Below are 21,132 nucleotides of genomic sequence, written 5' to 3' on the forward strand. Positions count from 1 at the left end.
GTGGAAGATCAAATTCAAACTGTTTACTTTGGCCCAGGTTCTTCCTGCTCTGGACCCAGAAGACTGATGGTGTCCTTGGACTTGCAGGAAGTGTATTTTCATATACCCATTCTGAATTCTCACACACTCTAACTGCAGATCACAGTGGGGTTAAACACTTCCAATGTATGGTTCTACCTTTCAGCCTCAACTTAGACTTCTAACAGTCATGAAAGTTATGGGGTTTCGAGGTTGAGGATATGTCAATCAATCCATCATCAATCAGAACAATTTGTAAAGCGCTCTACTCAACCAGAAGGGTCTCAAGGCGCTGGGGGCGAGGGGTCCGTTACTGCTCAAAAAGCCAGGTCTTGACTTGCTTCCTGAAGGAGAGATGGTCCTGGGTCAGCCGCAGGTGGATGGGGAGGGAGTTCCATGTCTTGGCCGCCAGGTAGGAGAAGGATCTTCCTCCGGGGTTGGTTCTGCGGATGCGTGGTACGGTGGCGAGGGCGTGGCTGGTCGATCGCAGCTGGCGGGTGGGCATGTAGAAAATGAGGCGGTTGTTGAGGTACTTGGGGCCAAGGTCGTGGAGGGCTTTGTGTGCGTGGGTGAGGAGTCTGAACGTGATCCTCTTGCTGACGGGGAGCCAGTGCAGGTTTCTCAGGTGGGCGGAGATGTGGTTGTGGCGGGGGATGTCCAGGACGAGTCGTGCGGAGGCGTTCTGTATGCGTTGAAGTATTTTCTGTAGTTTGGCAGTGGTTCCTGCGTAGAGGGTGTTCCCGTAATCCATTCAGCTGGTGACGAGTGCCTGGGTGACCGTCCTCCTGGTTTCGGTGGGGATCCAACAGAAGATCTTTCGGAGCATGTGCCGGGTGTTGAAACAGGATGACGATACAGCGTTGATTTGTCTGGTCATTGAGAGGGCAGAGTCCCGGATGAAGCGCAGGTTTCGTGCGTGGTCAGTTGGCTTAGGGGTGGTGCCCAAGGCGGGGGGCCACCAGGAGTCGTCCCAGGCGGAGGGGAATGATCCCAGGATGAGGACTTCCGTCTGGTCTGAGTTCAGCTTCAGGCGGCTGTTCTTCATCCAATCGGCGACGTCCTTCATTCCCTCGTGTAGGCTGGCTCTGGCGTTGGCCGGGTCGATGGTAAGGGGAGGATCAGCTAGGTGTTGTCGGCGTATGAGATGATGTTAAGGTTGTGTTGGCGTGCGATGGTTGCGAGGGGGCTCATGTAGACGTTGAAGAGGGTGGGGCTGAGCCAGGATCCTTGAGGTACGCCGCAGATGACTTCGGTGGCCGCGGATCGGAACGGGGGGAGGCGGACTCTCTGGGTTCTTCCGGCGAGGAACGAGGTGATCCACTCCAGTGCTTTCCTTTGGATTCCGATGTTGCTGAGGCGCTGTATTAGAGTGCGGTGGCAGACTGTGTCGAATGCTGAAGAGAGGTCCAGGAGGATGAGGGCAGCTGTTTCCCCGTTGTCAAGTAGGGATCTGCTGTTGTCGGTGGCTGCGATGAGGGCGGTCTCGGTGCTGTGGTTGGTTCGGAAACCGGACTGTGAGGGGTCGAGGGATCCGTTTGTCTCGAGGAAGGCGGTGAGCTGTATGTTGACGGTCTTCTCGATGACTTTGGCAGGAAAATGGAGGAAGTTCTTGAGGTCGGTGGGATCCACTGTCTGTTTCTTCAGGAGGGCGCTGAGCTCGGCATGCTTCCAGCTCTCCGGGAAGGTGGCGGTGTTAAGGGAGATGTTGTTGATGTTCCGGAGTTGGGGTGCGATGATGGAGCCGGCCTTGTTGAAGACGTGGTGGGGGCAGGGGTCGGTAGGGGATCTGGAGTTGATGGTGTTCATCGTGCGGGTGGTGTCTTCGGTGCTGACCGGGGTCCAGTTGCTGGTGGGGGGGCGTTTCGGTGGTTGGGTGCGTGGTTGGTGCGTCGTAGCTGTTGTGTATGTTGGCGATCTTGCGCTGGGAGAAGGAGACGAGTGAGTCGCAGAGGTTTGCGAGGGTGTGATGTCGTTGTTTCCGGCGCTGGGGTTGGAGAGCTCTTTGACGATGCTGAAGAGTTCCTTGCTGTTGTGGGTGTTGTTGTCCTGGCGTTCTTTGAATGATGTCCTTTTGGTGGTGCGGATCAGCTGATGGTGTGTGCGGGTGGTGTTCTTGAGGGCGGTCATGTTTTCTGTGGTCTGGTCGTGGCGCCAGGCTTTTTCGAGGGTGTGGCAGTTTTTCTTGGATGTTTTGAGTTCGTTGGTGAACCACAATGCTTTTTTGCTGCCGTGTCTGCTGGGAGGGTTCTTCATTGGTGCGAGGTCGTCGGCGCAGTTGATGAGCCACTGTGTGAAGATACTGACTGCTTTGTTGGGGTCCGTCGTGTTGGTGGGAGCGTTCTGGCTGAGGGAGGTGGTGAACTGGTCGGCGGTGATCTTGCTCCAGCTCCTGCGGGGAACCTGTTGCGGGTGGTGGTGGGTCGTGGTTCTCTTGAAGCTGAAGTGGACGCAGCTGTGATCAGTCCAGTGAAGTCGGTGGAGTGGCTGAAGGCGATGTGCTTGCTGGAGGAGAAGATGGGGTCAAGCGTGTGGCCGGCGTAGTGGGTGGGGGTGTTCACCAGTTGCTTGAGTCTGAGGTTGGCGAGGTTGTCCAGCAGGGTAGTGGTGTTGCTGACGTTGTTGTTCTCCAGGTGGAAGTTGAGGTCCCTTAGGAGGATGTAGTCGGAGGAGGCGAGGGCGTGCGAGCTGATGAAGTCTGCGATGGCTTCGCTGAATTGTGTGTGTGGTCCCAGGGGTCTGTAGATGAGTGCCTCTGATGGTGGTCTTGGGGTCGGTGTGTATCTGAAAGTGGAGGTGCTCGGCGGCGGTGAGGGTGTCGTCGGAGTTGGTCGTGATGCGGATGGTGTTCCTGTGGACGATGGCGATGCCTCCTCCGGTCTGGTGGACGCGGTCCTTCCGGGTGATCTTGTATCCGTCCGGGATGGCTATGTGTATTCTGTCACCCTCTTGGCGGCATATCATCATGTGGGGAACGGCAGCCACTCCATGTACCGCCCGTGCCACGGTGCGGAAATGAACTGACCGTCTATTCTGTCACAGTTGTGCCCAAAATAAAGTGTAAGGAAAGTGCAGTGCTATGAGAAAGGGTGATGCTTAAAAATGACTACCTATACTAAACAGGTGGCTTGTCAAAATAAGTAATAGGTGTCAAGATTAAAAGCACGCCTGGTAGTAAATAGGTGGGACTACATCATGGCGCTGTGTGAAATGGTCAACTAGTTTCAGCTAGATAGGAGCATTGCTCCAGCTTTCATCAGGACCAGGGGTAAGCTACTGCAAAACAATATGCTATACAGGGTGTACAGATATGGAAGAGCAAAATTTGCATCGAAATATACAAGGAGGAAGAAGTGTCACCCATTCGGAACCTCAATGTCCTCCGTAGACAGCGAAAGGGTCTCCTGCCTGTCAGGGAAAACAAAAAGATACCATGTATACATTTCACACAGAAATCCACGCAACCCCACTCACACCATCAAGAACAACCACATGTGCGTAAACATTTTGTGTTTCGCGTTGTAAGCTTATTAGCTTTATCACGAAGAGGCATTTCCTCACAGTGATACTCACCCAGCTTTGTGTGGGTGAAGACCTCACCTCGCCCGGCAACCGCTCGGGTAATTGAGGCCCCGCTCTGATGTGTAAAAAAAAGAGGACACAATTAACACAAAGTCTAAGGGTGTCCAGCCGAATCGCTATACACAATAACCCAAAATACGTGTGATAGACTCCTGACTGCCCAAAACAATGCCTACCCTGCCACTGAGCCAACAACTAATGTCTATGTTGAATGAATAACCCTAAATAAGGGTGATTGTAATACTGGTGATGTCGATGTTATTACCCCTTAACTAATGTTATGAAACACTGTGGGGTAGCAGTCAAATTTGCTGCCAACTCGAAAAATACCCAGAATTGATGGAAGAGTTATGAATGCCTCTGTTAGTGCTCAAAAAGATGTCTGGGGAAACCTCAGTCACAAACGCTTCCCTGTAAACCAAAGGCATTGCTCAACAGGGGGGAGACTATTTGCTCCTAGCGCTGCCTGCGCCCATACTAAAAGCTAAGACCCTATGGGGGCCGACCTATGCAAACTAGACTGCTCATCCAATCTTAGTTGAACTGACCTGTCCGTCGGTGCCCACGCTCCAAGTCGAGCGGAAAGGGAGGCGTCGGCGGAACCGCCCGTCCGAGTTTAAATATCTGGGCTTGCTGTTAGTACAACCAATTGCAGCCACTGGTGAAGAACGAGCTCCTGGCGTGAAGCTCAAAACGGGGAGACGCATTCGCTCGCGTTAACCGGAAACAAGTCCGGGGACGGTCCTACGAAGCCGCCACTGATCTCTGCGCGCATGCGCAGAGAGCACTCAACTGTAATATAGAGAGTGCCAGAGCGCGTGCGTGAAGCCATTCTGCAATTAGACTACACCTGTATTAAGACGTGGGGGTTGAAACTTGATAATAAACAAACAAATCCTCGTAGAGATTGACGCAAGAGTTTAGAGAAATTGCAGCCCAAAAACGCTGTGTCTATTTGAAACACTACCAACAAGGTGTGTAGTGGGATAAACAGCTAGGGGTCACACAGATCATTCGATGCTTTCTGTAATGTCAGACCAAACTAGGGAAAATGCCCCTGTTTGTCAGAGAACATATTCTGGCTGTGGAGGTAGTAAGGGTATAAGGATATAGTGACCTGGCAAGGTGAAGAATCACTGTTTTATAAGGAAGTTTAAGTGCCTGGCCAAAGGAGTGCAACAAAACAAAGGTCAAGCTCAAGGCAGGGGAAGGCATGAAGGCAGACGGAGTCACACACAATTAAATTAGGTGAGCTTTAATGATGCAACCAATAAATAGGTATGCATCTAGAGAAGACCCGCAACAGGAAGTTGCTCTAATACAATAACAAACATACGGAGGGTCAAAGGGGAAATATTTAAACGACCTGTCTACTCATGCCCCTAAATTATAGATACAAAACACAAGAGAGGAGACCAGGTCAAGAAGTGGTATGCTATCCTGAGTGGAGGAAAAGGATCACAAGGACAACCGTGTGAGTATGTAAATTGGGTCACACTGGGCTGTAAACATCCCATCAGACCACCCTCTTGGCGGCATATCATCATGTGGGGAACGGCAGCCACTCCATGTACCGCCCGTGCCACGGTGCGGGAAATGAACTGACCGTCTATTCTGTCACAGTTGTGCCCAAAATAAAGTGTAAGGAAAGTGCAGTGCTATGAGAAAGGGTGATGCTTAAAAATGACTACCTATACTAAACAGGTGGCTTGTCAAAATAAGTAATAGGTGTCAAGATTAAAAGCACGCCTGGTAGTAAATAGGTGGGACTACATCATGGCGCTGTGTGAAATGGTCAACTAGTTTCAGCTAGATAGGAGCATTGCTCCAGCTTTCATCAGGACCAGGGGTAAGCTACTGCAAAACAATATGCTATACAGGGTGTACAGATATGGAAGAGCAAAATTTGCATCGAAATATACAAGGAGGAAGAAGGGTCACCCATTCGGAACCTCAATGTCCTCCGTAGACAGCGAAAGGGTCTCCTGCCTGTCAGGGAAAACAAAAAGATACCATGTATACATTTCACACAGAAATCCACGCAACCCCACTCACACCATCAAGAACAACCTAAGCTTACAACGCGAAACACAAAATGTTTACGCACATGTGGTTGTTCTTGATGGTGTGAGTGGGGTTGCGTTGACCATTTCACACAGCGCCATGATGTAGTCCCACCTATTTACTACCAGGCGTGCTTTTAATCTTGACACCTATTACTTATTTTGACAAGCCACCTGTTTAGTATAGGTAGTCATTTTTAAGCATCACCCTTTCTCATAGCACTGCACTTTCCTTACACTTTATTTTGGGCACAACTGTGACAGAATAGACGGTCAGTTCATTTCCCGCACCGTGGCACGGGCGGTACATGGAGTGGCTGCCGTTCCCCACATGATGATATGCCGCCAAGAGGGTGGTCTGATGGGATGTTTACAGCCCAGTGTGACCCAATTTACATACTCACACGGTTGTCCTTGTGATCCTTTTCCTCCACTCAGGATAGCATACCACTTCTTGACCTGGTCTCCTCTCTTGTGTTTTGTATCTATAATTTAGGGGCATGAGTAGACAGGTCGTTTAAATATTTCCCCTTTGACCCTCCGTATGTTTGTTATGTGTATTCTGTGCCTTGATGACTAACTGTTCAAGCCGTACCACCACATGGTCCATCTTCGAACACCTTCAGACTACAATCGTCCTCTTGACATCTTTGGGGTTTCCAGCGGCGAACTGAAGTCCTGTCTGATGGTTATGCAGATAGATCCCCTTCTTTGGGGCTATTCTGAACACTGTGGCGTTCGAGACCTTTCCACTGCTGCAGCAAGTTGCGCACATTCAGGATACAATCCTAATGTGTCTGACTATATCCTGGGTCTCGTGAGGACTGTTCTGAGGTGCCTAGCCTCATGAATCTTGATTGTTACATGTACCAGAAGAATATGCGGGTCCTGCAGTGGTACCTCTATCTCAACCCTGAAGCAGTCTATGGGACGCTTTACGTATTTCAGCAGAGACAGACTGGGACTTCAGTGGTTGCAAGCAGACACAACAGTGACTTGTTTCCGGCCTCTCTGCCTACCTCATCCAGAGCTCACAGTATTTGAGAAGGTCACCTGGGGGAGGTGGAAATGAGAGATTAATGGCCTCTAGCGTAGTGCTGGCTTCACATCAATCTATTAGACTATCCATCGTGTTCTCAAAGCCTACTTTCTGACCATCAAAAGGAGGGTGCAGGTTCTCATTAACAACAGGACCCCCATTTGGTACTGCAACAAGCAGGGTGGTGTGGGGTCTTGGGTCCTGTGCTATGAAGCTCTGCACCATTGGGGGTGGCTGTGTTAGCATGGAAGTTTCCTAGTATCCAACAACCTGCCAAGGTCTCTGAATGTCAGAGCGGTCAAGTTGAGCAGACCTCCTCTGATGGACCACAAATGGCATCTCCATCCTGATATGGTTCAAACATCTTCAACCAGTGGCTGTATCTTTTCACCACTTCCAGGAAACTACATTGTTGAGACTACTGTGCGCTGGAATTTCCACCAGGAAGCTTAAGAGACCCATTTCACATGCAACTGGGCACCGGTCTCTATACTTGTACCTCTTCTGCCTTGTTTTCTGATGAAATTCAGGACAGTCCGGGCCCAAGTCATTCCATTGCACTGGATTGGGCCAGGATAGTGTGGTACCCAGATCTGTTTATCCTGAGCATTTGCTTTCTGATCCGGTAATTCATTCAGCCGAACTTCAGGTTTCAGCAACAGGGGATGTCCTACACCCTAGCAAAATCTGAGCAGGTTTGATGTGCCATCAGAAGTAGTAGATGTAATCTTTGCAGCCAGATGTCTTTCGACAAGGTCTAGCTATTTTAAACACTGAGAAATGTTAGCGGTCTAGTGTAGGGACCGTAATTATGAGCATAGACAGGCAAAACATTCTAATGTGGTTTTTGTTTTACCTTTGGACTGGCAAGACTTTGCAGTGGACACAGTTAAATGTCTACATGCCAGCCCTATCAGTTTTTAATATTTATCAGATCAGCCTTCCCTTTTTAAATCACTTGTTGATGCATTTCCGGAAAGGCCTAAGGCATATGTCGCCTAGGTGAGGAGGATAGGTTGTTGCTTTCCACCCGGGCTGGATTTCTGATTTGTATGGTGTGTGTTTTAATCTCTGCCACTTGTGTCTGCCTGAAATTTGAAACACTGATTGCCTGTTTTTATAATTAAACTTGTTACTGTTAGTTTTAATTAACCTGTTCTGCTGCTATTTTACATTGTGGTATAAAAAAAAAACGACCGCTTACTTGCACCTCTACTCACGCAGATACCGGAAGTGGGGAGGGACACTTCCTGCTTGGATGCCCATCTGGGAAGAGCGCGCCCTAGCAGCTGGGGGAAGGCTCTTTAAAGCATGCGCATTGCACGGACGTGCCGCTGGCGTGACAAAGGCACGCTAAAGGCAAGCCCGTCTGCACCCGTCCGCGGCCTGGAAGCGTCCAGCGCCAGCCTCGCTGCTCGGTTTTCCTCTGATGGCCATTCTGAACGTGGGGCTTGGAGTAGGAAGCAATTGGGATTAATTGGGGAGTCCATAAGTAGGTGCACTCATGTTTGGGAGGTGCTCGAAAATTCTTATAGCATTTGTCCTAGCTGTAACTTTAAATTCCTTCATTTGAGGGGGCCTACCCCCAATAGTTTGTCTACTCGTCCTGGGGGTGAGCAAAGCATCCCTTATCAATGCTCGTTCTATGACCAAACATGTGTCAGATATATTTGACCAGCTTGACCTCCTATTTATAACAGAGATGTGGTTGAATGATTGCTCCGGCACGGTCATTGCCTTGGCTGTTCCAACTGGTTTTAAAATCGCCAGGGTGGACCGTAAAATTGGGAGAGGGGGAGGGGTTGCAGTAGTTCTTAGGGAACACTGGACCTTTACACAGGGACATTCCACTGAGTTTATGGAGGGTGAAGTGATAGATCTTTCACTTACCATTTCCCCTCATTTTCTTTTGGGCATCACACTTTTATATCGCCCCCTGGACCCTCTAACTCTTTTCTTAAAGTGCTGGATGAAATAATTGTGCAGCGAGCTCTAGATTATACCAATTATCTATTCCTCGGCAATTTCAACATCCATTTGGTTTGTAGGGAATCTGCTGTTACACGTACTCTCAGTGAGTCTTTGGAGTTTGCCCAATTGACACAGTGGATTAGCATGCCTACTACCCATAGAGGAGGCCATATCATTGATGGAATTTGCTTTAATTTTCCGCTAATTGTTGGGGCTCCCCTTCCGGTCACCTGGGCGGACCATTTTTTTATTCAGTTTTCTTGGTTCATTAAACCATTTACCTCTCCTATGAGTAAGACAGGGGCCAGACCATCTCCACGCATTGAGCCAGTGGCGTATGGTAGGGCCTTGGCAGACACACGGCCTGATATTGCAGGGAATCTTTTGGAAGCAGTGGGTAGCTTCAAAAATTGGCTGACCGACGCGGTGGAGAGTGTTTCGGTTCCACCAGGCCTTAAAAGAATGCGAATGTCCCCTTCCCAACCCTGGTTTTCTAAGGCGCTTAAGAAACAAAAATCGGCATGCAAGAAGCTTGAGCGGCAATGGAGACTAGACTATTGCCCTCTTGCCAAGATAGCTCTAAGGAAATCTCAGAATATTTATTATTCTATGGTAAAGGTGGCCAAGGGCAATTTTTTTGCTGAACGTATTGCTTCATCGAAAAATAATTAAAAAGAAATATTTTCTATTGTCCAAAGTTTCTTGGATCCCCGTGCCGAACAGAGAACCCTGTCAGCATCTAAGGTGTGGTGTGAGCAGCTGTCGGATTTTTTTATTGATAAAATCAAAGATATTCAGAATAGTTTTGAGCCTCTTAAGCAGCCTCAGGACATCCTTCCACATCATACAGGTGTCGCACCGGAAGTTGGGCACTTGTCTTTGGGGACGTTCCTCCCCGCCCCATTGTCAGATACCCTGACTATTCTTAAAGCATTAAAATCATGTTCTCCAACTGACCCCTGCCGCTCAAGGCTACTGGTGGCAGTTGCGGACGTAGTCAACTCAGAAGTTAATAAAATTGTTAATATGTCCCTCCTGACTGCTACAATACCTCTGGAGTGGAAACAGGTTAAACCCCCCCTCTCTGTTGTAAAATTCTTCACTCAATCCTACCACCCAGACTAGCTACCGCCCAATCTCACTCCTCCCGGCTGTGGCGAAGGTGTGTGAGAAGGTTGCCTTTAAGCAACTCTGAGTTTGTTGAGACATCTGGCGACCTCCAACCCCGCCCAGTCGGGCTTTAGAGCCTCCCATAGGACCGAGACTGCATTGGTTGAGATGGCGGAGGCCATCAGAGAGTGTCTGGATGCCGGCAGCAGAGCAGTGCTTGTGCTTTTAGATCTCTCTGCCGCATTTGACACCATGCCTCATCAATTACTTATAGCACGGGGCTGGTACGGAAGTGGATTGAATCCTTTTTAGCTAATAGATCCCAACAAGTATGGCTGCCTCCGTTCTCTTCTAGGCCTAGAAGTTTGAATACGGGAGTCCATCAGGGGTCTACGCTGAGCCCTCTTTTGTTCAACATTTATATGCCACCATTAGTTTACCTGGCAGAGGGGCTGGGTGCTAAAATCATAGCGTACGCCGATGATACCCAGCCCCTCTTCACTTGGAACAAAGTTGACTCCTCTCCATAAATAGCTAAAAACTGTCTTGCTGAAGTGTTTAAGTGGCTAGCTAATGCCCAATTGAAATGCAATGAGACGTCGGAGGTTCTCACGTATGGCTCCTTTCCCCCGCATTTTAGGGAGGACATATGGCCTGTGGGTTATCCTATGCCCAGCTCCTCGGGGTGTCCTGCGAAAAATCTGGGTGTTTGGTTTGGTGCGTGCTTTGGCACTTTGAAACGCTTAAAGAAGTTCCTGCCGTTGCTGCCTCAGATGGCCAAGGAGATGGTGACTCGGGCTCTTATGTTGTCAAGGCTAGGTTACGCCATTGCCTTGTACATTGGCCACCAGGCTTACCAGCTAAAAAAGCTACAGGTCGTGCAGAATGTGACAGCGAGAGCGTTGTTGGGTTTGCTTGGTAGATCTAGCGCTAGCCAGAGCCTTTGTGACCTTCATTGGCTCCCGGTTGAGCAGCGGATTTTGTTTAAGGCTCTCACACTTGGTTATGGCGCCCTCTATAAGACAGGGCCTCATGATCTCAGGAGACGTTTTTCATTATACATACCGTCACAACAGTTGCGATCTACTGGCCAGTGCCTTACTGCTGTCCCTAGGTATCGCCTGTCTAGATTGGGCGGCAGTTCCCTGTCGGTTAAAGTGACCATGGCCTGGAATGCCCTGCCTTTTGGTCTTCGGAACACTGAGAGCCTTAGGCTGTTTAAAAAGCAGCTGAAAACTCTGCTGTTTAAGTAATCATACATCACGCTATCCTTATTTTCCTTCCTTTCACCTTTTGGCATTCGCGCCGGGACACTTGTGAGTAGCCGTGCGCGCTATAAGTGGAATCTAACATAACCTAACATATGTTCCCCCCAAAACCTTTCATATGCCTCAGTGGCACCTAGGGTTGCTACCTGTCCAATAGAAAAATACAGGCAATTTATTTTATGTTTCAGAGTTTGCAAAGGCATAGACATGAACCTAAATAGGACTTTAAGCAAAATTGAATGTATTAATGTTGTAACATAACTTTTATGCCTTTATTTATTTGAATTGTTAGTCAGAGGTTGTTAACGCAGCTTTACCACACATTTAAAATTGTTTGTTATTTATATTTGTTGTTTGAAGTATGTACAGATAAGGGCTCAAAATACCAGCTTTAGGTGATTTTGCATATTTTTGTACTGGCCGGGACATTAAAATAACACTGGTGCCGGTAGAAAACCGACTAGATGGCAACCCTAGTGGGACTTTAGTTTGGGTCTGAGGTTGCTCATTTGCGCGACAATTTAGCCTATACACAATTGCTTCTTGCTGCTCATTATTAAGAATGTACTCCTCATTGCAATAATCTCTACTGGTCATGCTAGTAAACTGCAGGTCCTGTCATCCCTTTCTTTCCAGACCACGTTTAGGCCCGGATGAAATTAAAATAACCCCTGTGCATTTCGCATAATTTTAGGGGTTTTGCGTTATGCTTATAACACAAAATTCCAGAAATTATGTCACTTTGTGTAATTATGCACCACTCCCAGTAAATATTTACAGAGAATGACGCAATTTTGGTAATTCACCATAAAAATGTTGTGCGAACGCGCAGAAACAACGGCGTGAGCAGCAGCTGTTTGCAGGGCTCATGTTTAAATATGTCCTTATGACAAAAATGTATGCAAGAAGGCAATTTATGCTAAAATATTGCAGAATGTTGCTGTAAATTTGTGTAATTACGCAAAAGCAAACTAAGCAAATTCTGTACACCCCAAACAAATTGGAGCTGAGGACCCTGGCCTCCTTTCTACCTGTAGTGGTATTGCCCTTTCGCTGAGGACAGTCAATCAACCTGCTTTTTTAGGTCCCTCTTGGCGTTGCAGCGCATGCGCTGCTTGCTCGGCGAGGCTATTGCTTATTGGCGAGCGTCATTATTTATGTTAAATGCTTGCTCCCTATTTGCAATGAGGCTTTTTTGTTTACGCCATGTATCCTTGATGGCACGCTTATGTGGACTGGATTGTGTACTAGCGGGTTCAAATGTTGGGCTTTATCTGGTGTTGAAGCACTATTTTATGGACACATACGGAGACTGGCATCTGTGTGGCGATAGCTCATCGTGCCGCTGTACAGTGTTGATCTTTTCACGATGCTTTGTTTCCCGGTATTTTTTTGTTCAGGTGCGCACACATGAGCGTATGCTTTTTTTGTATTGTTTAGGTGCCGCTTATTGACACACACGGAGACTGGCATCTGTGCAGCGATATCTCGGAGATTTGTTCTCCGGTTAGTGCGTATTTCATTGGACACTGCTATGCTTTTTATGGCGTTTTCTTCTCCAGCTTTTTTTAATGCGCATACGCAAGTGTTTTTTTTTTTTTTTAATTTGTTTGATGCCACTGCTCACTTTCCCTCAGCACATAGATATCTCTGAGCTTTGTTCTCCGGTTAGTCCGTTGCTTTTCACACACGATCATATGTTTTATTTTTGTTTATATTGTCTAAGTGCCACTGTATAGTGTTGATCTTTTCGCTGCGCTTTCTTTTCATGTATTTTTTTGTTCAGGTGCGCACACACGAGCGTATTTTTTTGTATTGTTTAGGTGCCGCTTATGGACACACAAGGAGACTGGCTTTTGTGCGGCGATATCTCAGAGCTTTGTTCTCTGGTTAGTGCCTATTTCACTGGACACTGCTATGCTTTTTACAGCGCTTTCTTCTCCAGCTTTTTTTTTTTGATGGGCATATGCAAGTTTATCTTCATTCATCCGGTTAGTGCTTTGCTTTTTGCACACAAGCATATGTTTTTGAGCAAAAGTTTTATTATTTGTATATTATTTTGGTGCCGCTGTATAGTGTTGATCTTTTCGAGTTGCTTTCTTCTCATGTATTTTTTATTTGTTCAGGTGCGTACACACGAGCGTATGCTTTTTTGTATTGTTACATGACGCTTATGGACACACTGGGAGACTGGCATCTATGCTGCGATATCTCAGAGCTTTTTCTTTCTGTTCCCCTTGGTTTCTTGGCCACTGGCTGCCCTTTCACACCTCCTGTCAGTGGGGCCTTGTGAAGGGGAGGGGGCTGCAGTTCCACGCAGATGGACATTTTGCCTGGAGACGGTAAATCTGCTCAACAGACCTGGTGGAAGTGTTGTTGGAGGTAGTCTCCTGGGGAGGGCTTCAGCGACTCTTTAGGGATGAAATCACTTGAAAAGGAGATGTGAAAGTTGTCACTTAGACCCCTAGCGACAAGATCTGCTGCGTAGATGCCAGGCGCCAGAAAGACCTGTCTCCCCTCCGCGCAGCGCTCTAGCAGGGCTGAGGTGACGAGGAGAGCGCAGGATTGCAGTACCTAACCCCTGCGTGCGACTCTCGGATTAATACTGGTAATAAAATTACTGGTAATACAGAAACCACCTCAACAGGTAAGCAGGCATTTGCAATGCAATAGGTCTCGCTTTTAGATAAGTTCAAGCTATTGGCATTGTAAATGACAATGCCTTTTATTTATGTTTTAATAACAAAAATAAAAGGCATTGTCATTTGCAATGCCAATTGCTCAAACTTGTGTAAATGCAAGACCTATTGCATTGCAAATGCTTGTTCTCTCTCTCCCTCTTCCTCTGTTTACCTCGAAAGAGGAGGAGAGACTTAATTGGCTTGACCCCAAGCGAGCCTTTAAACTTAGAGTGCACACAAAAAGGAGTATTGTGATGATAAGCTCTTCATGGGGATTGTCGGTGCTAAAAACACAAAGATGGTACAGTAGTGATCGCTGTGAAGATGGATCGTCCTGTGTATAAAAATGTCTTGCACCCCAAACTAGAAGGAACCCCCAAAGACCTACGGTCTCATTCCACCAGAGCTCAAACGACTGTGGCAGCATTTCAGAGGCGGGTATCTGTATTAGACATATTCCAGTTTGCAACTTGGGTGGCAAGGAATATTACCCTCAGGCGTTACTACTGTGAAAGCCAGGTCCATATATAGGAAATGGTTGCCTACTTGATCCTACAAGAGTGTTTGGTTTCAGTCCATTCCTCAGACCCTCCACCTTTTGGGAGATACTACTTCTTCAGTTGAGAAATCTGCAGTTAGAAGTATCCATCAGAAAAGAAGTTACTTACCTTTGGTACCATTCTATCTGGTAGATCCTTTGTCTCACCCCAGATTCCTCACTGCCCTCCTACCTCACCGTTATTTGTAGTGGACACCTACATATTCTAACAAGCATTGGCATAGCCAATAGGTCTCGCCTTTGGGACTTTATAAGTGTTTAGCCATGCAACAGTTAATGTTGTTGCAGTAAAGATATTGTGCTGCATAACTAAATACTCATAAGGTCCCAAAGACGAGACCTATTGGCTATACCAATGCTCGTTTCATTTGCATGGGAGACTGGCCCCGTGCAAATGACAGCAAGACGTTGCCATTGTTTCCATGCAGTGTCAAAGGCACAGCCACAAAGCTAAGAAGTAAGCGCAAGACATGCTGACAGTAAAAGACAGAGCTGTATTTTCAAACCACAACTCTCTCTTTTGCTGATGTGCTCTCCTCCAGTGAGTTGAAGTTTACTATTTACTTTCTATAATGAAACAACTAAGTGCCTTTTTAAAGGTAGGGAGGCCTCAGTGGCATAAGGACTGGGGCAAGAAGGATGATGTGGTATTTTTCATTTAGGGCTGGGTGTTGGCTTTGGAGGTACAGGGAACACGGTGATAGGAGTAATAATCTTGATTATATGATTTGAACAGGCTATTTGTTTCTTTCCGTGGGCATCTTAGATCCTTTCGGTTGAAGAATAGTTTCAGTTAAGAAAATGATTCTAGGTCATGAGATAACATCAATAACTTGGATAAGAGTGTAAATGGAGTGAGTTATCTGAAGATATTCGAATTCTTTTCTAAACTCAAAATATTCTCCATTGACTAGATCAAGGTCAAATAAAATTCTTTTGAATCCCATTTGACTCTTTTTAGTAAATCAAGTATCTGTCTTATGATGGAGGGGAGGCATTAGTGCAAGTGTTGGGTTCATGCAATGAGCTTACCCTTTATTAGCAGTATGGGCATAAAGAACAGATGAGAGAGTGAGGTGTGCCCACTCAGCATCCGGGGTGCAGTGACACCAATGACAAGTGGCAAAGGTCAGGATTGCAGAATGGAAGCAAGCCAAGGATTCTAACAGGGGTCCGCACTTGTATTCATCCAGAACTTATGCAGCGTCCTCTGCTTCTTGTAAAATAGGAAGCATGAAGAAGTAGTATGACTCTCTAAATTTCTCACAACAATGGTTACATTAACATTTAAGGCCGTGCTTTGCCTAAAGGAACCATTTTATGATAGATTTACATGTGGTCTTCACAAGGGTGAAGGGGTTGGAATAGGCTCTCACTTAAGCACATTGACTAAAAATAATACCTAAAGCATCTGCAAGCCGCCACTATCCGCTGAGACCACAGCAGAGACCTCTTCCATCCGCAGCAGCAGTTGAGAAAAAAACAGGAGCGTCTAAGCCCTTGAGCTGTATTCTTTAGAAATGACAGAGGCCACCTACAAACCACTAGGTGACCGAGCAGTCACAGGAGCACCTGACGTGACTGACTGCAGTAGAGCAAACATGAGAGGAAAAGAGTAAGTGCAAGCAAAGAGAGCTAGAGAGAGAGAGAAAGAAAAAGACAGAGATTGGAAAGTGGGCAGAGAAAAGGAAGTGTGAGAGACAGAAGCGGAGAGAACGACAGATAAGAGGAAAGACTGAAAGAGAGAGACGGAAGAAGACATACGCAGAGACGAAAGAAATAGAAGGGGAAAGTGAAAGAGGAGGAGAGTGAGAGGGGTGAAACAGAAGCTCAGAAAGACGAGCGCGTCCGCCTCGCGCTGAAAGATTTTTTTTTTAAAAGCATGCAGGCTGCAGCGGGAAAGAGGCGGAGGGGTGCACTCACGAGTGGTACTGGCGCTCTGGGAAGAGCAGTCTGCTCTTTTTCAAAGCACATACTCGTGCTTGTGGCGTGCCGCTGCGCACTCCCGCAAGCTGTATGCCGCCACAAGCACAAGTATGTGCTTTGAAAAAGAGCTGAACGGCGGTTAAAGGTCTCCTATGAAGCGCATGTGCGCTGCGTAGGCGAGACCTAAAAAGGGCCCGTGTTAGGATTTGGCAAACTGTCTCCTGCAATTGTTTTCAGCCGATCCATGTTTGAAGGCAAGGCAAAAGAACAATGCACCCACTGACTTCAGTGTCCTGGATGATGCCTATATACGGCTCTGCTCTGCCATATCCGAGGCGCTGCGGGGTCCCCACAGTCTTGGAGAGACTACTGGTGACGTGCAGGATCTGTTGCTTGAAAATCTACGAATAAAGTCTGGTGCCCAGGATTATTCTTAAAGCGAGGAATCTGTATATGGTTAGACAGAGTATCCACCAGAAGGTAAGATTAGACCTCTTGCTGTTGGCTAAGCAAGCCATCTCCATGCATTGGTACCCCCCTTCCCCTTTTAGCCTACTGGAAAGATGAGGTCATAAGATGGACCTGAGTGGAGTGTAACGATCTTCTCAGGGAAGAAATATTAGGTCTCCAGGGGAGAACAATAGCAGGCTATCGGGACACCTTACATGATGCCTTCATGAAGCATGTTAAGGATGATGTAAATGTAAATTGATACTTGTAAATTGATACTTGTATAGCGCACTACTCACCCGCAAGGGTCTCAAGGCGCTTGTACGAATACCGCTGTGGAACCCATCCTGGCTTTCCCTGTGAGGCGTCCACTCCTGGGCACCCCCAAGGTGGAGGCCAGGCATCCTTAGCGTTGTGGGGGCCGTTGTGGAGATTAAGCAAGCGATTGCCCAGAGTTTCAGAGTGGGACTCCATGATTGGAGTATGCACCGAGGCGAGAATTATCAGGTCCGTGGAATTTTTGGGCCCAAGACCCGCCGAGGTGGGGAATTGAACCCTGGTCCCGGGCTAGATCTCTGCATCAGGGTCTGCCGCTCTAACCATTGAGCCACACTGCTCCACTGATGATGACATGCCACCCTAATTATGCACATGCTGATACCAAACCTATTGTTGCACCGTCATTTCAGAGCTGCAAGAGAGACTCCCTGAATCATACCACTTACACACACTCACCATCGTGGCCTTACTCAATCCGGTTTTGATACATTGGATATTTGGCGTACTGCCCAAGCGCCGGCACAAATGTTGACTTTTGGTCCCTAGTCCCCATTACCTTTTGCAGATGCTGCTGGGTCGTGGGTCGTATTTGGGGTTGGGGTGGCGGGGAAATGCTCATGTTTACTTTTATTTTTTCCCCTTATGGGTTTAATGTTTACTGATTATGGTAGGATACAATACTATCTCAGTCCCCTTTAGCCTATTATCCACAGCAGCATTTGCTTACGTACTACCAGTGAGACAATCTTATAGTGCTCATCTGCTGGCTTCTATCCGTTGATGTTTGCAACCTTGTTGATTGTATCCGGTTTGTTTGACCAAACTTGAATAAATGAGATTCAGAAAATAAGTGTAAGAATTGTGTGGTAGAAACTAAAGCAATATAGACGGTAAATACTTTATAAAAAAACCAAAAACAACAGTCTCGCCTTCCTCATGAGAGGTGAACTGATGCACTGTATCAGAAAGACAGACCAAGAGCAGAAAGTCAGATTTGGAAGATATTCCTTTTTAGTTTGTAAATACAAAATCAGCAGTTTTGAACTCTGCGTGTGCTTTGAAGTCTTCGAACTTTAACGTTGCTTTTTTTTCTGAATTCCTAGAACGATGCCCATCAGTTTCGTTATATGGCTGCTATACTTCGCCTTTGTTTATTAACAAAGGGACCAACTGAAGATAAAACCGAAGAGCTGCACAGGTTGGTATGACAACTCTCTCTGTTGGGGACTCTTAACTTGTTCATGTGAAATCCTTTTTCCTTGCAGGACCGTGTCTTAATGCAGACCGAATCTTAGAATACCCAGTCTATCCTTTTAGTGTGCTTTCTATCTCAAGGACTTTATTGTTGTCGCAGTTAGTGTTATGTACCTCGGTGAGCACAAAGTGCCCGCTTACCACTTTGGCAGTATGGGCCGGGATGCCCGCCACCCCCTCCCAACACCAAATCCCCATGGGAGGAGACAGACACAACTTTTGGAAGGCGGGGGGCCTCACGACCCCCCGGCCGTATTTATTAAAATATGAAACAAAATTTAAAACTTTAAATTAAAACATTTCATGAATCATGTACAAATTCAACTTCAATTACATTTTTGATGAAGACAGGTTTTTGGCTAACCTTAACAAATCTCTAATACAAAGGTTTCCTAGCCGAGTCTAGCATCCTGAAAATGCATTACATTTTAGAATTTGTACAACCTAGCATTAAGGGCCAACGGCAAGGTCTTAACCGGTGTCAGATCCCTATCACGAACTTCCCGCCCTCACGGTGTGAGTGGCGCATGCGCAGAGGACTTTACCCTCGCAGCCAACTGTAACTTCCCTTGTCGTGGGGGCCCCCTTTCACTCGACGCCATCTTAAGGTCGTCCGAGTTCCCGTGCGAGGTATCCGTAAGAAGGACAGCGTGGACTCTTCCCCCCCCCCCCCCCCCCCCTCCCCACACTCTCTTCTGCCGGAGCGGATATCCGGCCCCCGGGAAATTCGTGGGAGGGACATATAGCTGTCTCCCCCTGGGAGGGGCCTATGGCGACCCGTCCGTAGTGGGTGCCGCCCCCCCCCGTGGGAGGGGCCAATGGCCGCCTCCCCCCGGGCGCTCCCATCCATAATGGGTGGCGCCCCCCCTAGGGACCTTGAAATCACTGCTCACCAATCATGACCTTACCGCCACAGGCCGGATAGTTGACCGACTATCCGGCCCCCCCACACCTCCTAAAGGTCATGCCTCCTCAAGCCCACTAACCAAGCTACGAAGTCTCCTATGAGTAAGTGATTCCCAGCCCTGGACAGATGCACACCATCATTCAAATAATAGTGATCCCCCTAATACACCCATGGGGAATGCTTTGGAGATGAGCGGAGCGAAACAGTTTCTCAATATTGTTGTTGACCCTCTTTACCGAGTGGTTTAACGCTGACATAGACAAACCCCCCGCCATATTCTCCTGGGAATCATGTGGGACCAGGCGATCGTACACCCAGGGAGCCTCTTGGCCAACCAGCTAACTGCAGACAATATGTGCTCAACTAGCACCCGTCTTCCCAGGCTCACCAAGTCATTGCCTCCCACATGCACTATGATTACAGATGGCGGTGACCTGTGCCGCCCTAAAAGTTCCTCCACAAAATTTTGCAATTGGTCAATACAGAGGCCTCCCTTCCTATGGAAGGTCACTCTGAACCCATATTCCTCAGATGCGTGGATCGCGTCACCTGCTTTGAATATGTCCCCGGCACGCCTCACGTATGAGTGGCCCACGACCCAGACCACTTGATCTCCATTCGGTGATCCCTTCCCGCTGGTCAGCTGGTGTTGGGCCGATCCCAATTTCCGCCCCGCGTAACAGGCTTGCGAAACTGTAATCCGAACAAAAGACTACAAGCGTGAGTGCATTTCATCAGTCTTTTACAACATGTGCAGGCGCACATACCTCTTGAAACAATTCGAGGACCAACGGCCTAACTGTTTCACCTCCTCTGTCTGCAGACCCCGAGCCGTAGCTTCTGTAGCGGACCCTATTCTGAATGAGTGGGTCCCAAAATCACACGGGTTCAAGCCCGCCGCTGCAATCGTAATTGCCAGCACCCTCTGAAATTGAAATCTTGTCAACGGGGTGCCGTCCTCGTGTCTAAGCAGGCCCCCCCCCATGTTGTCAACCTCTGTTTCATGTAGGCCTCCACATGCCCTACTGGACAACCGGGGTTCCCCCGAGCGCGCTGCAACACCACACTACTCCCCAACGCCTCCTGGTCTGTTTTTGACCTGGCTATCGAGATCAGCAGAGAATCGCCCCTTACTTCAACGTGATCCCTGCGTAGACCTCCCTCCACATACTTCTTATTCCCTGCCACTAGTTTACTTACCCGCATGGCCCCATAGAAGGCCAATGCGAAAGCTGCTCGGAACAGTATTACCTCACTGGGCGAGGAGCATGTCTCATCCAGTTTCGCTAGTAATGTGGACAATCTATCCAACCCAATCGGGTGCCTGTTATCCTGTCTGCGACCTTCCAGGCGCTGCCAGCCGCGGAGAGCCTTCCTGACTAAGAAGGAGTTCGTCGGGTCCCGTATCTCGTGGAGCTGTGCCATAAATGATATGGCGGCCCTATACCGGTTGGCGGTTGCCGCCGACCGGCCTTCCCTATGAAGTGCCACCAGATATTGGAGCAAGGACTCTTCTCGCCCCCATCTATGCTCCCCTACCGGCCCCAGAAAGGCGCAGTATGAACGGAACTCTCCTTCATAGGCTTTCCTCGTCCTGGGCGCTAAACTGGCTGCCACGAGGTCTTGTAGTCCGGGGCACCGATCTGCCATAGTGCTTCGGGGAAAGGTGCCGCCACTAGTTCCGCTGTGGGTAGATAACCCCTGAAAGCCTGCATGTTTGAACGAGAGAGTGCATCAGCTGCATTATTCAGTACACCCGGCACATGCCTTGCCCTGAACTGTACATTCAATCTCATGCATTGCAATACAATTTCTTTCAACAGTCGTAAGATCCATTTGCAGCGTGCAGCCTGGTAATTAATGCACTCGACCACTGTCATGTTATCTGACCAAAACACTACTGAGCGGTCCTTAAAGTCTTCTGGCCATGCCATCAGAGCCACCCAGATGGGGAATAGCTCCAAGAAACCAATGTTACCTGTTAGGCCGCTTGTGTGCCACCACGCCGGCCATGATTGAGCCGACCAC

The 21,132-nt window shown here is 48.0% G+C and overlaps 1 protein-coding gene across 4 annotated transcripts in view; it reads left to right on the top strand.

The window, feature by feature from the left end:
* Positions 1–21,132, top strand: part of RIC8B (RIC8 guanine nucleotide exchange factor B) — a 477,183-nt gene that overhangs the window by 212,396 nt on the left and 243,655 nt on the right. For all 4 annotated transcript variants that reach the window (XM_086921785.1, XM_086921794.1, XM_086921812.1 and 1 more), the window contains one exon: positions 18,047–18,141. In XM_086921785.1, coding sequence (XP_086777911.1) covers positions 18,047–18,141 — 95 coding nt within the window. The remainder of the gene's footprint in view (positions 1–18,046; positions 18,142–21,132) is intronic.

Source organism: Lissotriton vulgaris, chromosome 1_1, assembly GCF_964263255.1.
Source record: "Lissotriton vulgaris chromosome 1_1, aLisVul1.2, whole genome shotgun sequence".
Lineage (NCBI taxonomy): Eukaryota > Metazoa > Chordata > Amphibia > Caudata > Salamandridae > Lissotriton > Lissotriton vulgaris.